The sequence below is a fragment of the Hypanus sabinus genome, chromosome 6 (assembly GCF_030144855.1).
Source record: "Hypanus sabinus isolate sHypSab1 chromosome 6, sHypSab1.hap1, whole genome shotgun sequence".
Classification (NCBI taxonomy): Eukaryota; Metazoa; Chordata; class Chondrichthyes; order Myliobatiformes; family Dasyatidae; genus Hypanus; species Hypanus sabinus.
The window spans coordinates 99680630-99702832 of record NC_082711.1 but is presented as its reverse complement, the minus strand read 5'-3'; the positions used below and the strand labels follow the sequence as shown (position 1 = coordinate 99702832).

Sequence of the window (22203 nt, the reverse complement as noted above, 5' to 3'; positions counted from 1 at the left end):
AGTGCTGGCAGGCCTTTGAGACATCACTACTAAACTACATTTTGTTCCCACTAGGTGACCGACCACGTGTATATAAGTTAGAAAATGGAAGGCTGGCTAACATTTTTCTTCCCTTATCCCTAGTGTACTCGAACCAAATGCTTCTATCACTACATTGGCTGAAGCTGGTGAGCTGAGCACAACTCAAAGACCAAGAATATCTGTTCAACACAGCACCAGGTCTTGCAATACATTTTATGTTTATATAACAGATGGGAGGACTGCCCCACTCTGCTCATTCAAACAGAGTGTTGTTTTTGAAAATCTTGTGGGTGACTTGCAACAGTTTACAGATAGGTCCTATTCTATTTACTGCCAATAGATGGGGCCTGTGCAGCAGAAACATTTTACTTGTCTTATCCAAATGATTCTTGAATAATATGTTAGTGATATAACTACTTAGCATTAACTCTGAGTTGATTATCAGTAAAACAACATTGTCTATCTTTAATCCTTCCCTGAAGACATGAAGAAAGGATTTAAAAATTAAAATATTGAAATCAATATTCCCAAGTTACTTTGAGCTTGTCTTTGAACCTAAGGATTCAGATGATGCTCTCACTAACCATTATGTCTAATTATGTATGACCATGGTGGTATGGTGGATATAAAACCATAAGGCATTGGAGCAGAATTAGACCATTTGACCCATCGAGTCTCTCCACTATTCAATTATGGCTGATCCTTTTTGCTCCTCTTCAGCCCCATTCACCGGTCTTCTCCCCATAACCTTTGATGCTATGTCCAATCAAGAACCTATCAAGCTCTGCTTTAAAGACACCCAACGACCTGGCCTCCATAGCTGCCTGTGGTAGAAAGTTCCACAAATTCACCACCCTCTGGCTAAAGAAATTTCTTCACATCTCTGTTTTAAATGGGCACCCCTCTATCCTGAGGCTGGGTCCTCTTGTCCTCGACTCACCGACCATGGGAAACATCCTTTTTACATCTGCTCTGTCTAGACCTTTCAACATTTGAAAGATTTCAATGAGATCCCCCCCATCCTAAATTCCAGTGAGTACACACCCAGAGCTGGCAAAAGTTCTTCATATAATAACCTTTTCATTCCCAGAATCATCCTTGTGAACTTCCTCTGAACCCTCTCCAAGGCCAGCATATTTTTTCTTAGATAAGGAGCCCAAGGCTGTTCACAATACTCAATATGATGCCTCACCACAACCTTATAAAGCCTCAGCATCACATCCCTGCTCTTGTAACGAGGCCTCTTGAAACGAATGTTAACATTGCATTTGCCTTCCTCACCACCGACTGTAGCTGCAAGTTAACCTTTAGGTTGTTCTGCACAGAGTTCCTTTGCATCTCAGATTTTGGCAGGACTGGTTATCCAGAGGCCTGACCTAAATGCCTACTGACACAAATTCAAAGTAACACAGGGAAAAAAATGTAATGATGACCTCAAAATATTGATTTAATAATCCATCTGATCATTAAGATCCTTCAGAAGACAAAATCTGCCATCCTTTTTTGGTCTGGCCTATTTGTGACTCCAGAGCAACCAATGTACAAGGCTCAGAAATGCCAATCAATTCAAGGGAAGTTAGGGATGTGCAATGAATGCTGGCCTTAAGAGTGACACCCATTCCCAAAACATGAGTGAAAAAAGAACAAGTAGGTGTTGTCACTTTTCTAGCATATGAATGCCTCATGGCTCAACAAATCAATCTAACTTCCTGATCAATGTAATTTTTTTTTGTCATTGGCTGCTGCTAGTGTTAAAATAACATCAACAGTTAGTGCTATAGGGGTTGTGTAAGTATTCGTCACAGCAGCATTTAAGAATAAATGCATTGATTGCCTTATCGCCTATTGTCTAATGGCATTCACTTAAGCAATAATGAAGTTTTGAGCAGTTAGTAATGGATTGTATCAAGCCCCATCTTCCTGCTACACTGAACCTTTCAAATTTGCTTATCATTCAGATCTGTCCATTGATGATGCCATAGCCCTTACACTCCACTCCATCCTGTCCCAGCTGGAAAATGGTGCTTCCAATGGCAGGATGCTATTTTTTGACTTGAGTTTGCTGTTTAGTATAATCACACCTCAGAAGCAGGTGGGTGAACTGTCCTCACTTGGTTTCACCTCTCTCTGTAACTGTATCTTGGACTCCTTGATAAAAGGAGTACAGTCAGCCCGTGTTGGCGGTAACATCTCTAGCTCCATCATGTCGAGCACTGATATCCCCTACGGCTGCATGCTCCTGCTGCTGTTCACAATGCTGACATAACTGTACTGCTAGATCCAGTTCAAACTGCATCATCAAGTTTGTTAATTGCACAACAGTGGTTGGCCTCATCAACAACGATGACGAGGTGATATACAGAGAGGAGGTAAAGTGGCTGGTGGAATGGTGCAAGCACAACAACTTGAGTCTCACTATGGAGTAGACAATTTGGAGATGTTTGTGGACTTGAGGAACATGCAGGCTGACCACTCCTCAATGCACATCCATGGCTCTTCCATGGAGAGAGTTAAGAGCATCAAGTTTTCAGGTGCGCACATATCAGACAGTCTCACCTAGTCCCTCATCATCAAGTTGCTAGTAAAGAAAGCACATCAGCATCTTCACTTCCTGAGGAGATTGAGGCAGCTCTCTCCCCCCATTCTATACAACTTTTACAGGAGCACCATTGAGAATGTCCCAACCAGCTGCATCGCCATCTGGTGTGATGGATATTCACTATCCAGGATGAGGAGGGAATTCTTTTTTGCCAGGCTTAGTGTTTTGATATTGTAGCTGAAACCTCCAGAGATCAAAAGTTGCTTTTGAGTAAGTTAAACTTCTAACCATTATTCTGTGTTTAGCTCCTTGTCACAAATAGGAGCCAGTCTTCAGTTCTTAGTAAAAATGACAAGCAATAATCAGACTGAAGTTAAAAGGACAGCTTTGAAAACAAACACACTGTCGAAAGAACACAGGATGCTGCTTCACAGCAGCTGGGCGGACTTCTTAAGAAACGCAGTGGCTAGCATGAGAGGGCATGGTTTTAAAGTGTTTGGAAGTAGGTACAGAGAAGATGTCAGGGGTGAGTTTTTTATGCAGAGAGTGGTGAGTGTGTGGAATGGGCTACCAGCGGTGGTGGTGGAGGCAGAAATGATAGGGTATTTTAAGAGACTCCTGAATGGATACATGGAGCTTAGAAAAATAGAGGGCTATGGGTAGAGCCTAGGTAGTTCAAAGGTAAGGACATGTTTGGCACAGCTTTGTGGGTCGAAGGGCCTGTATTGTGCTGTAAGTTTTCTATGTTTCTATTTAATTGGGCTTGCTTCAAGTCAGAAAGCATGGCTAAGTTAGTTAGTTTGAAGAAGTTTTCAGACCAAATTCTTAATATCACTTAGCACATCAAATAGCTGATTGTTAATAGTTGGAAGATTTGTGTGCTCAGACAGCTTCATGGCATTAATAATGGGAATCTTGGAGCTGTGCCTTCAGAAGCTTTTTGACTATTTGTGTAAAAAGGTATGGGGGGTGGGGGCGATATCATATGCATGTCAGGTCACCCAAGTGACAAAGAAACAGTATAAAGATAGAGTGTAGCCAGGCTTATCAGGAATAGCAAAGAACATCAAGAGGAATGACAGAAATATGGGGAAGTAGAATCCATTCCTTCACTTTTGATTTTTGCACAGACGATTCATTTGCAGCAACTTTTCAGTATGTTTTTTCTGCTTACAGGAATTATGTATGTGTCTTGGGAATACTTTTGTGTTTTATACACTATTTGTAATTTAAAAATTATCTTTAAGATAGAAAAACTCTGAGTTTGAAATGTGTTTCGTGTATCTTGTCTGGATTTAGGTGAGTATCTGTAAAAGTAAATGAACTGTGTTCAAACTACTTTGTTAGATGGAAATACCCCCTACTTTGTAGGAAGTGGGAACCCATTGCTCAAAAAGTAGATGTTGGCAGCTAACTTTGCAGTAGGGAATAAACAGGAATGTGAACAAGTCTTTGAGGAGTAGTTGGCTACAGAATAACCTCCCTGTGGCTATCTACAAACGTTTGTATATCGGATATGGCTTAAGGTCTTTGTTTGAGTTTAGAGGTTGTGTTCAGCAACCAATACCATCACACTGGTATGAAAATTGCAAGACATCTGATAACAAGTCCCTACAAAGGATTGTGAGGACTGAGGAAAGGATCATCAGTGTCTTACTTCCACCCATCAGAGATATTTATCTGAAGTGCTGCTTATGCAGGGCCCTTAGCATTGTCAATAATCCTTCCCATTCACCCAACAATCTCCTTGACTCCTTACCATCATGCATGAAGTACAGTAGCATTAGGACAAGAACTGTTGGGATGGGAAATAACTTGTATGACTTCTGAACTCCCTGCCACTACCCAGTTCACATCACGAATGAAGTGCCAGTTGCATTATACTGTTTCATTTCCAATTGCGTAGTAAATGAACCTTATTATTTGTAAAGTTATTTTTGTTTTGATCCAGAGGAAGATTGTTTCATTTGGTGGCATACAAGTATATGGTTGAATGACAATAAACTTGAACCTGTGTTTTATTTTAGTTATAGACATTTCCTTAACTAGCATCCAAATGGATACTGTACATTAGTTCAGAGATGGAATTAAACCCAAAACTAAATTGTAAAGTCCTCTGTAGACATTGAGATATTGGGGGTCCATTTTTGTTTTGAGTACTCCTACGATGAAACTTTACTTTGAAAGCACTAACTCTTGAACTGTCCAAGTAAAAAAATTCAGCTGTCATGATCTGATCCCTTTTCATGTATGTCACTGATCTCTATCAGGCCTGCTAGAGGGAACAGAGGGAGAGAGCTCATTATGTTGTGTTACTGGAGACTGTCATTTCTGGTCCAAGCAGAGTTGGCATCCTGCTTATAACCTAGAACGTAGTCTTTGTCTGTATTGTTTCACTTTTATATATATATATCTATATATATAAAAAATTAATCACATTGCTTTATCTTAATCAGTAAGGCAATATAAAGGATAGGTAACCTGTTGCCTCTTACTCAAAATGACCTAATCAGCAATATTCACTTTTGAATCAATTGCCTCTGGATTTCATTTAAACATGGATCAAGAAGCAGTGCCATAGGGACTACTGATGACAAGTGACTGCAGTCCGATCAGCTGGCTGTGATTCTACTCCCGGCATATAGACAGACACTAAAGTACGCAGCAGCAGTGGTGAGGACCAAGAAGGTATGTCAAGGGAGGTGCAGGAGCACTTACAGGACTACTTTATGTCAGCTGACTAGACAATATTCTGGGATTCATCTTTGAATCTGAATGAATATGCCATAGTTGTTACCAACTTCATCAAGACCTGTGTGTTTTCGAGAACATACCGGACATACTAAAATTAAAAGCCGTTGATGAACTAGGAGATACAGAATCTGCTGAGGGCTGAGTGCTTAACACCCAAGGATATACATTGTATCAAACAATTGTATCAGGCAGGAAGGGACAGGGAGTGGTGTAACTCAGTTGGTAAAAATTGAAATTAAGTCCTTAGAATGAGGTGATATAGGATCTGAAGATGTAGAATGTTTGAGGGTAGAGTTAAGAAACTTAAAGGGTAAAAAGACCCTGATGGGAGTGTATACAGGCTGAGGTGTTCAGAAACAGGGGCTTCAGTCTGAGAATAAGGGATTAGCCATTAAGGATTGAGATGAGAAAAGAATGTCTTTATCCAGAAGGGATTGGATCTTTGAAATTCTCTACCCAATAGGAAGATAGTTGTGGTCTTTGGAAACCATTCACCCAAGGGACTGCAGATTTTCTTGAGAAAAGTGATCTCGCCCCAAATACCTTTAGCTGTTTGATCAATGATTTTCCTTCTTTAGGTCAGAATTTTTAATGTGTACAAATGATTGAAAAGAGATTTGTTCCATTTGCAAGTCCTTAGTGTAGAAGGTTGTTACAGGTTACAATGGGATATTGACAGAAAGCAGAGCTGGGCTGAAAAGTGGTAGATGGAGAAGTGTGATGTGATTCACTTTGGAGGTCATACTTGAAGGTGGAATGCAGGATTCTTGGCAGTGTGGAGGAACAGGGGGATCTTGAGGTCCAGGTCCACAGATTCTTTAAAGTTGCTGCACAAGTTGACCGGGTTGTTAAGAAGGCATATGATATGTTGGTCTTCATTAGTCAGGGGACTGAGTTCAAGAGCCATGGGGTAATGTTGCAGCTCCATAAAATCCTGGTTAGACCACACTTTGAATATTGTATTCAGGTCTGGTCACCTCACCTCATTACCTGAAGTATGTAGAAGCTTTAGAAAGAGTGCAGAAGTGATTTATCAGAATGCTGCCTGGATTAGAGAATGTGCCTTTGAGGATAGGTTAATCAACCCAGGGCTTTTCCTTTTTGAACAAGGAATGTTGAGAGGTAAATTGATAGTAGTATACAATATGACAAGAGGTCTACATCGAGTGGATAGCCAGACTATTTTCCAGGGCAGAAATGGCTGATATCAAGGGGGATGGGGCATAATTTTAAAGTGATTAGAGGAAAGTATGGGGGGGGGAGTATCAGTGGTGGCATCTTATCATTGGCAGTGCCCTATCTATTGCACAGGCAAGAATGTTAGTGAGTGTAATGTCCTTCTCTTTGAAAAATGGCTCAACGACATAAAATATTGACTTACACTTTGTATCTGTTTCTAGTCCCCTTGCCAGTATTCTTGAACCATGCTTTCATTTTTTATGAAATTAACATAACCAAGAAGCAAAGACTTATTGGCTGGCAATGTTAACTATCAAACTACAGAACAAATTTGGTTGTCCTTAGTATGCTGCACAATATGTCTTCCACATTCATAGACAATTCATCTATTCATCTTTGAACAGATTTGTCACTGAGTGGAATTGCTTTATTCAGTTGATCAGGTGACTTATACAAAACTGTACTCAGAAACTCCCAGAATCAGTTCTTCTCCAATGTCATGGGGCTTTCCAGATTTAACAATCAGCAATTAAATGCTGTACAAAACACACAAAATATCACTGTTTTGTCATGAAATGTTGGCAAACATATTTTGAAATGTTTTCTTTTTCTGAACGTTTTCACTAAATAACTGAAAATAAGCCAAGTTTGTGCTTACTTTATCAGAGGGTGTTCTCTTCAAATGTTTAAGAAGTATGGACAGTTTCATTGCTTCATTTGAAGGAACTTTTTTTCACATAACAGACACATTGGCTGTTGCTGGTGCCTATGTGTCTTTGAAAACAACCCTGTTTCACTGATTTGACTGAATATTTGAAGAGGTACCAATTATGTTGGCATAGTCAACATTGTCTACATGAACTTCAGTACACCCTTCAATGTCTTGTGTAGTAAACTAACTCAAAAAGTTAGAGCCCATGGCAAACAAGGCAAGACACCAAATTGAATCCAAATTAACTCCACACTAGGAGGCAGAAAGAGATGGTCAAAGGTTGTTTTTTGATTGGAAGTCTGTAACTCGAGTGCTGGGGCCCTTGACATTTGTGATATACACTTATCAGCTGGAGGTGGATGTAAGAGATTTAATAAGTAAAATCACAGATGACATGAAAATCTGAAATATTGTAGACAGCAAGAATTATTATTTTGGCCTACAGTAAGATATTGATTATTTGGAAAATCAGAAGGAGTAATGGCAGATGGAATTTAATCCAGTAAAGTGTTAAATTATGCATTTTAGAACATCAAATTGGGTATAATATACACAGTAAATGGTAAGATCCCAGGGTGTTTGATGAAGAGAGCGACCTTGGGCATTGTATAGTTGCCCAGTATGCCTAATAAGATATTCCATGTAGGCCTTCATTTGCAGACCACTCAAAAACAATTTTTTTTTTAATATAACATCTAAATATTTTCAGTTCTAATTTCAATTTCCTCTGTTCCTTGCTGCTTTTAAGCTGCCTAATTTTCTGGATGGATGTTGATAGCATTATTAAATTATTAGTATTTGCATTATTAAAACAAGATATAAAACCTGAACATTATTTGAACAGTTCCAATCAGAATAATGCTCTTCTATGTGTACAGATCTCTTAATTTTCATTGATATCTCAAGTAAATTAAACATTACAACGTTTTTATCTCTCCACTTAACTGCTTCTTCGAATATAATGCTAAAATTGTGGCGTCTACATACCGATCATTTCTAAATTTGGAGGTTGAGGCTCAATTTTATCCTAGCATTAAATACTCAGTCCCATTATTAAGGGTTCAGATATTTTTGTCCTTTCTACTGCCATGCCCCTGTGATGAAATGAAAGTTCAACAATAACTTTTTGATCCCTTATACCAGATCCCATTTCCTATCCTTGAAGTGTTCTACTCCAAGAGTATTATGAAGGAAACCAAATGACTGACTGGTCCAAATCCCTGTATTTGCCTTCTTAGGATTTCTATCTCGTATTGGTTATAACTTAAGTTATGAGAAAAAGTAAAAGACTTTAAAATTCCTTCCAAAAAGTTTAGCTTGGAATAACCTAAAAGAAATTTTTAAAATCCTGAAGGAAGTTAACAAAATTGATATATGCAAGCACATTAACTGGAGCCAAGGGCCATATTAGTATGTGAAACTAGCTGAAATTAATTAAAAGTAAGAAAGAATGTGAGGTGGGACTATTTTTACATTTAAGATAATTGACTTTGATTGTTATTGGAGATGGCCATTTAAGACATTAATTTTAATTGATTTAAAACATAATTAGTTATAGTTCTAGGGAAAAGACAGTCCGAGGAATATGATAAGAAAGTAGGTCTGGAGGGATAAGATCAAACATAAACAGACAGTCATTTGGAATGAAGTAACTTTTCCTGCTGTTACGTTTTCTTATTTAGCAACTGAGCTTTCTTCCATGACCTGTGTCTAATCCACTCCCAGACCCAGCAATACCACTGTTTCTTCTGAAAGGAGCCGATTTAGTTTGCTGATTTGAGTCTTTGTGTCTTTGTATAAAGCTGCCTCACAGCCAGGATGTTGGAATAAAAACATCCATAACGAATATGCCAGCTTTTATCAAGAGCATTGTATTCTTCCCTACTAAAGGCTGTCCTTGGGTTACATGCACCTAACTTAAGGACAACGCTACATCTGAACAAGCTCCCATAATAGTAAATTCAAAAGTCTGGTCTGGCATATGTTCATTCCAAATGCTAGAACTAGATTCCATTTTTGTTCTTTCTTATCAGCTGTATGTGGTTTTAAAAACATTCACTAAAAATATTGTGGATGTGTGGTTACCACATTGAGTGATTTTGCTTTGGTACTTTCTGAACTATGGACCAAGCTGTCTAAAGAATATCTGAGAAAAGGGGATGCACTTGTAACCCTGGGACGACCTGTACCTGTTCTCTCAAGTGTTCTCTTCTTGAAGATGCTGATAATGGTACCATCTTTTCTGCGCAATAATGGACTACTCCTCCTCTCTGTCACTTTCTGTTTTAACCTGGAACGCACCTTCAAGTTTGGCTCTGAGGCTGTGAAGACATGAGAACATCAGGTGTGGACAAAGAGAAACAAAATAACATTTATATAAAGCAAACACGAGGAAATCTGCAGATGCTGGAAATTCAAGCTACACACACAAAATGCTGGTGGAATGCAGCAGGACATGCAACATCTATAGGAAGAAGTATAGCCGACATTTCGGGCCGAGACCCTTCGTCAGGACTAACTGAAAGAAAAGATATTAAGAGATTTGAAAGTGGGAGGGAGTAGGGGAAATCTGAAATGATAGGAGAAGACAGGAGGGTGAGGGATGAAGCTAAGAGCTGGAAAGTTGATTGGCAAAAGAGGTGCAGAGCTGGAGAAGGGAAAGGATCATGGGACCAGGAGGCCTAGGGAGAAAGAAAGGGGGAGGGGAGCACCAGTGGGAGGTGGAGACCAGGCAAGGAGTGATTGTGAAAGGGGCACAGACAGGAAAAAAAGAGAGGGGGGTATAATAAATAAATAAGGGCTGGGGTAAGAAGGGGAAGAGGGGCATTAACAGAAGTTAGAGAAATCAATGGACTTTCATTCCAGGATTAAGGAGATGTCTTCCTTTTTTAAAGAAGGGGACTTCCTCCACCATCAACTGTGCTCTCAAACGCATCTCTCCCATTTCACGCACATCTGCTCTCACCCCATCCTCCCGCCACCCCACTCAGTATAGGGTTCCCCCTGTCCTCACCTACCACCTCACCAGCCTCCGGTTCCAACATATAATTCTCCATAACTTCTGCTACCTGCAACAGGATCCCACTACCAAGCACATTTTCATTCTCACCCCTTTCTGCTTTCCACAGGGATCACTCCCTACATGAATCCCTTGTCCATTCATTCCCCTCCCCCCCCCCCCACCCCATCTCTTCCCACCGATCTCCCTCCTGGCACTTATCCTTGCAAGCGGAACCAGTGCTACATCTGCCCTTACACTTCCTCCCTCACCACCATTCAGGGCCCCAGACAGTCCTTCCAGGTGAGGTGACACTTCACCTGTGAGTCGGCTGGTGTGGTATACTGCGTCCAGTGCTCCCAATGTGGCTTTTTATATATTGGTGAGACCCGACGCAGTCTGGGAAACTGTTTTGCTGAACACCTATGCTCAGTCTGCCAGAGAAAGCAGGATCTTCCAGTGGCCACACATTTTAATTCCACATCCCATTCCCATTCTGATATGTCTATCCATGGCCTCCTCTACTGTCAAGATGAAGCCACACTCAGGATGGAGGAACAACACCTTATATTCTGTCTGGGTAGCCTCCAACCTGATGGCATGAACACTGACTTCTCCAACCTCAATGCCCCTCCTCCCCTTCTTACCCCATCCCTTATTTAGTTATTTATTATTCCCCCCCCCCCTTTTTCCTCTCTTATTTTTCTGTCTGCCCTTCTCACAATCACTCCTTGCCTGTTCTCCATCTCCCTCTGGTGCTCCCCTCCCCCCTTCTTTCTCCTGAGGCCTCCCGTTCCATGATCCTTTCCCTTCTCCAGCTCCGTATCCCTTTTGCCAATCACCTTTCCGGCTCTCAGCTTCACCCCACCCCCTCTGGTCTTCTCCTATCATTTCGCATTTTCCCCTCCCCCTCTAACTTCCAAATCTCTTACTATCTTTTCTTTCAGTTAGTCCTGACGAAGAGTCTCTTCACGAAACTTCGATTGAACATTTATATAATGTGTCAGGGAGAGTGATGAGAGGTGAGGAAATGAATTTGGCTGAATACATTAAAAATAAAAAAAAACATAAGTAAGATTTAGTTTAAATATAGCAGGAATGTAAACTCTGTTTGAATTGATCTGTTTATGCCACAGGTGAAAACTCAGTATAGCCCTTTAGACCACCCTTCACTCATATTCCTGGTAGTAGTACAAATCAGTCAATTATTTTTTTCAAATCAAGTCTGTCAGTACAAAAGCAGAGGACACAAAAAAATTAAAAAGTAGGGATAGTACTTCACCTTCATCAAAATAGGAGGCATTGGAAGAATTCATGGGTCAGGTAGAGTTCATGGAGGATAAGGGACAGTCAATATTTCGGGTTGAGACCTTGCATTTCATCTTTAGATAATAGAAACAACGAAACCTACAGGTGGCCTCCTCAAGCTATCCAAAGGTATGGAGAAAGCTCCACTAACTTGCTCTACCGTAACTGGAATCATCAGGTGTGAGCAGGATTGGAAAGGACGGCAGGAGAAGAGTTTCAATCCTATAAATCACTTTTTAAAAAAATTCCCTATTGTTAGATATGTAGGACTCCCAATGTAATTTTTTTCTGCTTGTTTACATCTTGAGTTCAGAGAGTTTAAAAAGTAATTCCCTGTAATAGTAGGATTTATACTACATTAATTCACTTTGAGTATTATGGTCATACAAAACTGAAAAGGGCTCTTAGCCCACATAGCACAGACTCATCAAGCACCTCTTATTGCTAATCCTACAATTCCATTTTATTCCCCTCATATTCCCATCGATAGATTGTACCACTCATGTACACACTAGACTAGAGTCAATTTATAGGGGCCAATTGGCCTTTCAACCTACTCCTCCTCACGACATGGAAGGAAACCAGACCACCCTACCAATTCAGCAACCAGTTTGATGAATTAAAAATGGAAAACATTATACAACTGCCCCAAGATGTTTATGGATTTTCTAATTACATATTGTAAAAAGGAAAAAATTAATAAACTTTACATTTCCTGATATCCTGTTGATCAATAACCTTAATGGAGGCAGTCCAGTTCTCAATTCCATGAATTTCAATCATACAGTTCTACAAAGTGATATGTTCTCAGTTAACTTGGCATTTGATAAGGTTGCAAAATGACTTCGCTTGTGTTTTATTTTAGTCAGCAATAAAACATATATTGTATATTTATAGCTAACGTCATGACAGCATTAAAGACCAACAAAGGAAGTATTACTTGGTGTTAACTATGGCTTAGTGCAAACAGTCTCATCACTTGACTTAAAAAGTTGTGGGGTCAAAGTAAGCATTACATGAATGAGATCTGCTGAAGTTCCTTCTGTTGGAAAAGGTTGAACCAAGGGCAATTCCGCCTTTTCAATGGGTAGAAATATCTCCATGGCATTACTTCAAAAATGAGTGAGTGAGCACTCCAAAGTCCAACGGAAATGATTATCTGGTCTCTGTAATATCTGCATTTCAAGCTTTTTAACCATAATAGGGAATGTAAGAATGTGTTGAAGTCATGAAATACATCACTGTATTGTTATAAACCATTCTTTCTTAATGCCAAATGTAATCTTCATTCCAATGGTCATATATCAGTTCTGACTAATTTAGCTGAAAGAACATGCAACATTGAGTCTGAAATCTATCTCCCATTTTGCCAATTGAACTGCTATTTATTCTGTATTCCAGGGTAGAATTTAGCAATTCTAAACAAAATAATAAATCAAACCATCCTTTCCAAATGTCCTTTCCTGCTCAAACATGCAAGTAAAATAATGTATGGGGTGCAGGGTGATGTTTAATTAGACACTTCAATATTAGCTCAAAGGCAGGATAAGAATCTAAGCTTCACTCAAATTCTGCCAATTTTAATGGCAGAACCAATTTTAATCCTCTGTCTCTCTTTCCAAGTCAGAAGACTGAAAGCTTAGCTGGCTTGCTCCAGGGTGCTGCTCTGAACAGAAGGGGTGGGTGGGTGTGTGTTTGTGTGTCTGCTCGTGTTAGTGTTATCGTTGGGGAGAGATGAGGTGAAGATTGTCAGCAATATGGTGGAGAAGAACCAATGGTTCAGTTAGGATGGTGATTGTAGGCCAGAAGAGAAACCAAAAAGTTTGATGCATCTTCTGAAAGGGTCTCCATGGAAACACGTGAGATGATATGTTGTTGGTGAGGCTCTTAAAATAAAAAGTGTAGCAGCTTCTAGATTTAGGTAATTTCTGGGTAACAAAAAAAAATCTGTTTTTAAAGTCCATAAGTTTATTTTGTCTGTAAGTCAGAAAGTTTGCAAAATTCATTCACTCCCCTAAACTTCCTTCCATTGTGTTGTCATGAATGGTGTCTAAAGCACAATGAGCAATTATTGAAAGTGCAAGAGGGGTGTGGCTGCGTGGTTAGAGAGAGAGGTAACTTTTGCCATTTGGAGGAACAACCATATGTACATACAACAGCTGTTTGAATTCAATAATGTTACTGAAGCTCACTCAGAAATGAGTTAGGTGTTTTTAATCTGAAGGCCTCTGCTATCCAGCATGTTCCAGGGAGAACATAGTAAAGGCCCTATGGTGTGCTGACCTTTTAACCTACTCCAAGATGAACATAACCCTTCCCTCCATTAGTCCTCCATTTGTCTTACGTTTATGTGCATATCTAAGAGTCTCTTAAATGTCCCTAATGTAGCTACCTTTACCACCACCCCTGACAGTGCGTTCTACTCTCTGTAAAAATCCTACCTGTTGACATCCCTCTATACATTCGTACAATTACTGTAAAATTATAAGAAGCGGGCTGTTTACCAGCTGGGAGGCACAGAGTAGACAAATAGTGCTTTTCAAGATATAAGCTATGTTATAAATAAAGTATTGAAGATAGTTAGTTTAAGAAACAGGTTATTTTCCAGAATATTGCAGAGTGAATGATTCAAGATACTAAGGCTGACATTCTACTCCTAACAACATTTTCAGAGTACAGGTCTATCAACACTAATACCTCATCTTAAATCATCTCAATTAATATCAGAGTTTCACTCTGATACCTCTTAAATGCCATACAACTTGATAAAATGCACATTGAGATATTAATGGAAAGTACTCTGTATTATTTCAAAGCATTTTTTACCTGAAAAGTAAAATGACTTCCCATTATAAAACATTTTCATGACTTGCTCTATGTTTATTGTGATGCCACATCTGCATGACTCCCTGATTGAAAAGCAATCAATCTCAGTGGTTAATTGGCTACAGAAAGACAATGTGTGTGAATAGATATGTCTATGAAAGGATAACTGAGTACAGAGGAGAGGGGAAAGTTAAATGCAAAGCAACAGACAAATAAACCACAAACTAAATAAAGAATTTCACTTAGAAATGGCAATTTAATTTGAAAAACAGACACGGAGAATAAACAGATCATAAATCTAGCACATTTCAAAGTAAACTTCAGAATATTAAAATAAAGCAATCTCTAAACCTGGAGAATTAAAATAGAATTAGGAACAAAAACAGGCTGCAGTTCCTTTGTGCTTCAGATCTGGCGCAAGATGCGTGGTCATCCGAAAGTCAAATTATGCATGAAAATATTGCTGTCACATTATTTGGCTGAAATGTACAAAGCCCGTTCTCTTTCTGTTGATAACTTTATGGAGAAAATGGGATTGTTTTCCTTGGAATAAAGAGCAGAATTGATAAAGACGTACAAGACCGGTTGACTTTACTATTATCTGACAGTTCAAAGGGTTGGTGTACAGATTTAAATATTTGGGCAATAATACAGTACATAATGGAGTGAAGTGAAGGGGTGGGGGCAGAGATGAGGATATTTTTTTCATCCAGAGAGGCTATGATCTAGAATTCATTGCTTACTTGGCATTCAGAAACAGAATCAGTCAGTGCATTCAAAAGGGAACTAGAAAGATATTTGGAAGAGAGAAAAAGATATGGAGCCATAGGGAGAGAGCAGGGTAGTGGATTAACTACATTGCTCTACTGGGAACCAACATGGATTCAATGGGTTAAATAGTTTCCTTCAATGAAGTAACAATTCTTTGATTCTGTGACCCTCGAAAGTAGAATCCTGTCCATGAGCTCCGTGGAGAAAAGTTGCACAAACTTTAAAATTTATTTGGATAATTTAGCCCCAGGTATGAGGAGGCAAAGAGAAAGTGGGTGGTTTTATTTGAAGCCTGAAATCCTGGCATGATGGAGAATGTGCAGATCCCAATGAATCTGACAGGAGGAGTTCATAGTAATTTTTTAAATCCCCCACAGTCTGCACAGTAAAATGTATTACAATGTCATTCACAGATTAAATGAAACAGAGAATAACTGGTATTCTACTCTCTGGTGCTTTCCTTTAAAATTTTCAGTGCTGTGTTTAATTTGAAGTTTAGGAGAACCAAAGGCAAGAAATGGATTTAGGCAAAATTCCAGCTTTTCTGGAGATCGCTACAGTGTCCAAGGCACAGCAGCATTCTGTTCTTTTTTTGCTATTCAGCTAACAATTCTGTGGTCTTCCAGCATAACCATTCCAAGAAACATATTCCAGCTCCAAATGAAGTATGTGTCATTGTGTTTATTTTTGTTTTAAAAAGCTACATCGGTGGGCCAGCTGAAAATCTAGTTTTGTGGTATTGCAGTGTTAAGATAATATTATGCAATTGTGTACATATCAGGCATAGGGGATCTTCCACATAACGCTTTCAATCTCATGCCTGATGGACAGAGATCAACAAATTAAAACAGAGGATGCCAGAGGAATAGGCATAGAGAAGTGATCTTCAAAAAACAAAAACTCCTTTTCAATTTTTTTAAAACCAAATTCCACTTAGTTAACAGCCTGTGGCCAATATTCATTGTAATTGATTTGGTGCCTTCTTCAAGTCAGTTTAAGATGAATGTCACATAGTACATGTTTTACAAGGCATTTCTTTTGTCATCATATTAAAAAGGATTCAAGTTACCTGCAGGTGCAATAAAATTTATGTGGTGACCTTCACCTGGAAATATTTTTAGCTCCAAAGAAATGAAAATGTTCAACACATTCCCAACAATGAAGGAGAAATAGTAAAGTTCAAAGTAAATTTATTATCAAGGTCCACATATGTCACCGTGTACCAGATTCATTGTCTGTGGGCATAATCAATGAATCCAATAACCATAATAGGATCAACGGAAGATCATACCAGCAGAGCAGACAACCAGTGTGCAAAAGGCAACAAACTGGAAGTACAAAAGAAAGAAAAAAATGAAATAATAAAATTAATAATAAATATATATGCAATAATTTTCGAGAACATGAGATAAAGAGTCCTTGAAAGTGAGTCCATTGGTTGAGGGAACAATTCAGTGATGGGGCAAGTGAAATTGAGTGAAGTTATTCCTTCTGGTTCAAGATTCTGCTGGTTGAGGGATACTGATGGTATGGGTCCTGAGGCTCCTGTATCACCTTCCTGATGGCAGCAGCAACATGGGTGGTGGAGGTCCCTGATAATGGATGCTGCTTTCCTGCAACAATGTCCTGTGTAAAAGTGCTCAATGGGTGGGGAGGACTTTACCCATGATGGACTAGGCCATATCCACTACTTTTTGTAGGATTTTCCATGCAAAGGCATTGATACTACCATACCAGGCTGTGATACAGCCAATCAATATATTCTCCATCACACATCTATAGAAGTTAGTCAAATTCATAAGCATCATGCCAAATCATTGTAAACTAAGGAAGTACAGGTTCTGCTGTGCTTTCTTCATAATTGCACTTGCATGCTGGACCAAGGATAGGTCTTCTGAAAGGATAACATAGAGTAATTTTTAAATTTAACGACCCTCTCCGTCTCTGGTCCTCCGATGAGGACTGGTTCATGGACCTCCAATTTCCTCCTCTTAAAGTCAATAATCAGCTCCTTGGTCTTGCTGACATTGAGTAAGAGATGGTTGGTATAGAACCACTCAGCCAGTTTTTCACTCTCTCTCCTATATGCTGATTCATCACCTCCTTTGATTCAGCCTACAACAGTGTGTCATCAGTAAACTTAAATATGGCATTGGAGCTGTGCTTAGCCACACGGTAATGAGCGCAAAGCGAGTCGAGCAGGGGGCTAAGCACATAGCCTTCTAGTGCTCCTGTGCTGAAGGAGATTGTGGAGGAGATGTTGTTGGTATTCTGAACTGACTGGGATCTGCAGGTGAGGAAATCAAGGATCCAATTGCACAAGGAGGTGTTGAGGCCAAAGTTTTGAAGTTTATTGATTAGTTTTGAGGGGATGATGGTATTGAATGTAGAGCTGTAGTCAATAAAGAGCATCCTGATGTATGCATCTTTGCTGTTCAGATGTTCCAGTGTTGAGTGAAGAGCCAATGAAATGGCATCTTATAAAATTGTACCAGAACCTCCCTACCCTCATATTAGATGTCCTTTCTAATGGAGGGAGGAGTCACTTCTACATTTTTAAAAGCTGTCTGCTCTGCTGCTACCTTCAGGAATCTTAGATTTGTTTATCAAACTCTCTTCAATTTTAAAATAATCTCTAAAGCCCTACCATTCATTGTGCGTAACCTAATCTTTCTAGTCTTTCCAAAATGCATCTCATTACTTTTTCCAGGATTAATCACTATTTGCCTTTGCTCTGCCCACTTTACCAACTCATACGTACTATGGGCCAAGACTATCCTCCTCACTACCATCAACTTTTGTGTCATTTGCAAACTTACAAACTATACATCCTATATTCATATCCAAATTGTTAAGAAACAGCAAGGATCACTACAACGATTCCTGTGGTACACCATTTGACATAGGTTTTCAATTACAGAAACAACTCTTCAACATCACCCTCTGCACCTTATTACCAAGCAAATTTTGGATGCGATTTGCCTTTTCAATTAGCATCCCTTGAGACATTTCAAAGGTTTACTGAAATCCACATAGACTAGGCCAACCACACAGCCCTCACGTTATGAAGATTCAGAAAGTACTTTTTCTCACTCTGACAGTTATTCATAAATCAGAGTACAAGTAAAATTTCTTTTTTTGTAATTCAGTATTTCCTGCAATAATATTAATTAAGGATTTAGGTCAGAATTTTAGAATTTTGTAGTTTTTTGATCAGCACCCAATATTTTTATATAAAAACACTGACACTTAAATTATGGAGCCAATAAAAGTGATAATTCAGGGCAGAGTCTATGTTTGAGTTGGACCACAGATATTGTCTCACTTTGGTGGAACAAGTGAGTCCATGTAGCATATAAGGACAAAGACGTAATGCTGAGGCTTCATAAGGCATGGATCAGGCTGCACTTGGAGTATTCTGAGCAGTTTAGGGCCCCTTATCTCTGAAAACATGTGCTGGCATTGGAGGGGGTCCAGAGGGGTCCATGAGAATGAATCCTGGAATGAAAGGGTTAACATATGAAGAATGTTTGATAGCTCTGGGCCTGTACTCGCTGGAATTTAGAAGAATGGAGGAAGGGGAGAATCTCGTTGAAACCTATTGAGTATTGAAAGGTCTGGATAGAGTGGATGTGGGGAGAATGTTTCCTATAGTGGGGAGTCTAAGACCAGAGTGCACAGCCTCTGAATAGAGGGCTGTTAATTTAGAACAGAGATGAAGAATTTCTTTAGCCAGATGGTAGTGGAACTGCGCAATTCACTGCCACAGGCAGCTACGGATTCATTAAGTATATTTAAATCAACAGCTGGTACGTTGTTGATCAGTTGGGGCATCAAAGGTCACAGGGAGAAGGCAGGAGAATGATGTTGAGAGGGTTAATAAGCCAGCTATGATGGAGTAGTGGAACAGGCTCAATGGCCCAAATAGCCTAATTCTGCTCCTATGTCTGACAAAGAACCAATCCAGCAAGACACCAGCATTTTACTGCCCAACTCTAATTCTCTTGAAAAGGTGGCAGTGGACCTCTCTCATCAACAACTTCAAGTCTTCTGGAGAAGGTACTCCCACAGCCCCTGTAGGTCAGCAAATTCCAAGCTTTATATCACCAATGACGATGGGAAGGCTATAAATTTCCAAATGGGAGTGTTAGGCTTGCAAGGGAATCTTGAGGAACCTGCTGTTCTTGTCCTTCTGAGTGGTTTTGGGAGGTGCTATGGAGTAGATTGGCATGTAATAATGGTGCATTTTGTGAATGGTATATTCTCCAGCTACAGTGTACTGGTAGTCAAAGCTGGTTGTTGCTGTCACAAACATGCCTGGTCCTTGGTAGTTCCACTACTTGAGTATTGTCAGAATTACAGTTCGATTCAGATTCATTTTATTGATCACATGTACATTGAGACATACAGTGAAGTGTGCTGTTTGCATCAACAACCAGCACAGTGTAAGGATGTACTGGGGGCAGCTTGTAAATGTTGTCATACATTCCAGCACCAACATAACGTAACATGCCCATAATGCTCAGCAGATCAAAACAGGACACAACAAGTAATGAAACAACAGCAAAACAAGCTCTGTTCCTTCCTCTCACCCACCCATGCACATACACAGTCCCCCATCTCCAGACGTAATGTCTCCAGCCACCAGCCGGATTGCAAATTTGCTGACTTTATGTATCAACTTCCCAGTGAACTCATAGACTCATGGCGCTGGTCATACAGCCTGAACCTCCGGAATTCCGATCAACCTTCAGGTTTCAATCTTTGGCAGTGACCCAGGACTTGCCAACGACTATGGATATCCATGGATGAGGACCCCAAACTCCAGGCCTCAACTCCGAACCCTCCGATGACAGGAATCTGAATACTTGGTCTGGAACTCTGGCCTCACTGACTCACATAACTGGGTGGGTGGGGTCACTTGCTTGTGCCTCCTGCCAGCACGGTACTCCTTTCCCATAACCTAATGACAACTCACTGCACTAGGGGTGCCACCAGACGTCCTCCTCGCTGGACGGCTAGCCTGACATCCAACCATGAATGCGCATCATCTCATGTCCATATCCCTGGCCTGTGACGGTGGAATGTGGTGGTGTAGAGTAGAGGACTAGATTCTTGCCTGTCCTCTAACTGTCCCACATCCCTGTCACTAAACCATAAACTGACCCCCAACAACCCCCCACCCCCACCCCATCCCCATCTCTACAAACTAAAAAACAAAACCATAAATCTGAGCCACAATATTCAATGGAGATTGCAGCTCAGCGTCATCTTGACTGGAAGCCGTTAGCCAAGCAAATGGAGAGATTTACAACTTGTAAATTGTGGAAATGCTTGGCAGAGTCAGAAGATGAGTCACTTGTCTCACTTCAACACTCTGGCATCAATGATGTGTTAATGAAAATGTGGTGTTACACTTGGGTTCAATCAATAGCTGCTTCTCAGTTAACTGAAGAAGTTGGAGTGTTGTAATTGAACTACTATAGAAAAAAATGATCCAACAATTCCTTTCTCCATAATTCAGCTGACAATAATGATTTAACTTGAATCTGAAGAAGCCTAACTGAGTGAGGTACTGTGAAACACTGTAATTTTTATCGGCTACATAAATCAAGAAGTGTCTATCTTCTGGATTGCAAAACCACCTAAATATCGAGTGGCTCATGAACAGACCAGGGAATGGACAGTGCCTCAAGAAGCAATAGTGTACAATGGGATAACTGGCCTCCTAGAAGGCTATAAGAACATGAAGAAAACTAAGAGGAAGTGGAATTCATCCTCTGGGCATCCAAAGAAAGACCATCAGTAGTAATGCTGCTCAATCAAGCCACCTCACCAATCATTCCAGGAGAAAAAAAAAAGGCAGGGAAATACACTTCAGTTCTGCTCAGAGTCATTTTATTTATAATCATGTACCACTGAGCAGTAAAGAGATTTCCATTAGACCTGTTGACTAATGTAATGCAAATCCTCTGGGTTTGGTGAGAGCTCTTCAGGGCAAGCTGAAAGAAACTGGAATTATCTGCAAATCTGCTTTAAGCACAGCTGCAAAAATTAGTTTCTATTTTTGGCTATATATTCATCCCTTGTTCCAATTCAGATCAATCGTATAAACAGAACACTTCCTGCCAAGCCTCCTAAAACTCTGCTCACACAGGAGAGAAGATTTAACAGCTTTACAACTACATCAGTATGCTCTCTCACTTTGCTCACCACTGTAATAGTTGTGTGGGAAAAAAAGAACTATTCTATTTGCAGGCAAAAATAATATTCTGCAAGCATTTTCTTAAGGACAAAGGAGAAATAGCCTGAGCTCAAAGTATTTTTGATTTGCAAGTTCTACAATAACTAATGGAAGGAATGTATTAAAACAACATTCATGTTAGAATAAATTGAAGTGGTAAGGGACAATCAAAACAGCCTTCAGGAACATAGATTCACCAGAATGATACCAAGACTAAAAGGGTTAAATTATAAGGTCAGATTCCAAACGTTAAACTCGCATTCCCTTGAAATTAAATAATTAAATGGAATGTTTCAATGATCAGATGGGTTGATAGGTAGAAAGAGAAAAACTGTCCTCAGATGGGAAGTCCAGCTAAAGAGGACATGAACTGAAAGCTCTACTGTTTATCAGTGGCTTGAAGAAGCATTGACTTAAGTATAGATGGACAGTCAGTAGTGTAGAAGGGGATGGTTATGTGCTGTATGACTGTGACACTCAAACATTTCTTAAATAAAGGGTTGTCACAATCAGGAATTTTCTCCTTGAAAAATTGTTGAGGCTCAGTGAACAGCAGATTTCAGAACTGTGTCCACTATATATGTATTGGTCTGAGTGTTGTGGAAAAAAGACCACAGTGTGTAGCTGAGATTGAACTAAATGGTGGAAACTTTCAAGAAGTGGAATACTTCATTTCTGTTCCCTCAATCGTGTAACAACCATTTTGGTGTACTTCGTAATGCTTCAATGCAAGTGGAACAATCTGTGATGGTTGTCTTCACTAATAAACCACATCTTCCTCACTGAATTTAATTGACTTGACTTTATTTCTTACATCCTTTACATACATGAGGAGGAAAAATCTTTACATT

General features: G+C 39.7%; 1 protein-coding gene across 1 annotated transcript in view; it reads right to left on the bottom strand.

Annotated features, from left to right (window-relative positions):
- LOC132395719 (histone deacetylase 9-like) overlaps positions 1 to 22203 on the bottom strand; it is a 470412-nt gene that overhangs the window by 132042 nt on the left and 316167 nt on the right. The window contains exon 8 of the mRNA XM_059972669.1: positions 9395 to 9526. Coding sequence (XP_059828652.1) covers positions 9395 to 9526 — 132 coding nt within the window. The remainder of the gene's footprint in view (positions 1 to 9394; positions 9527 to 22203) is intronic.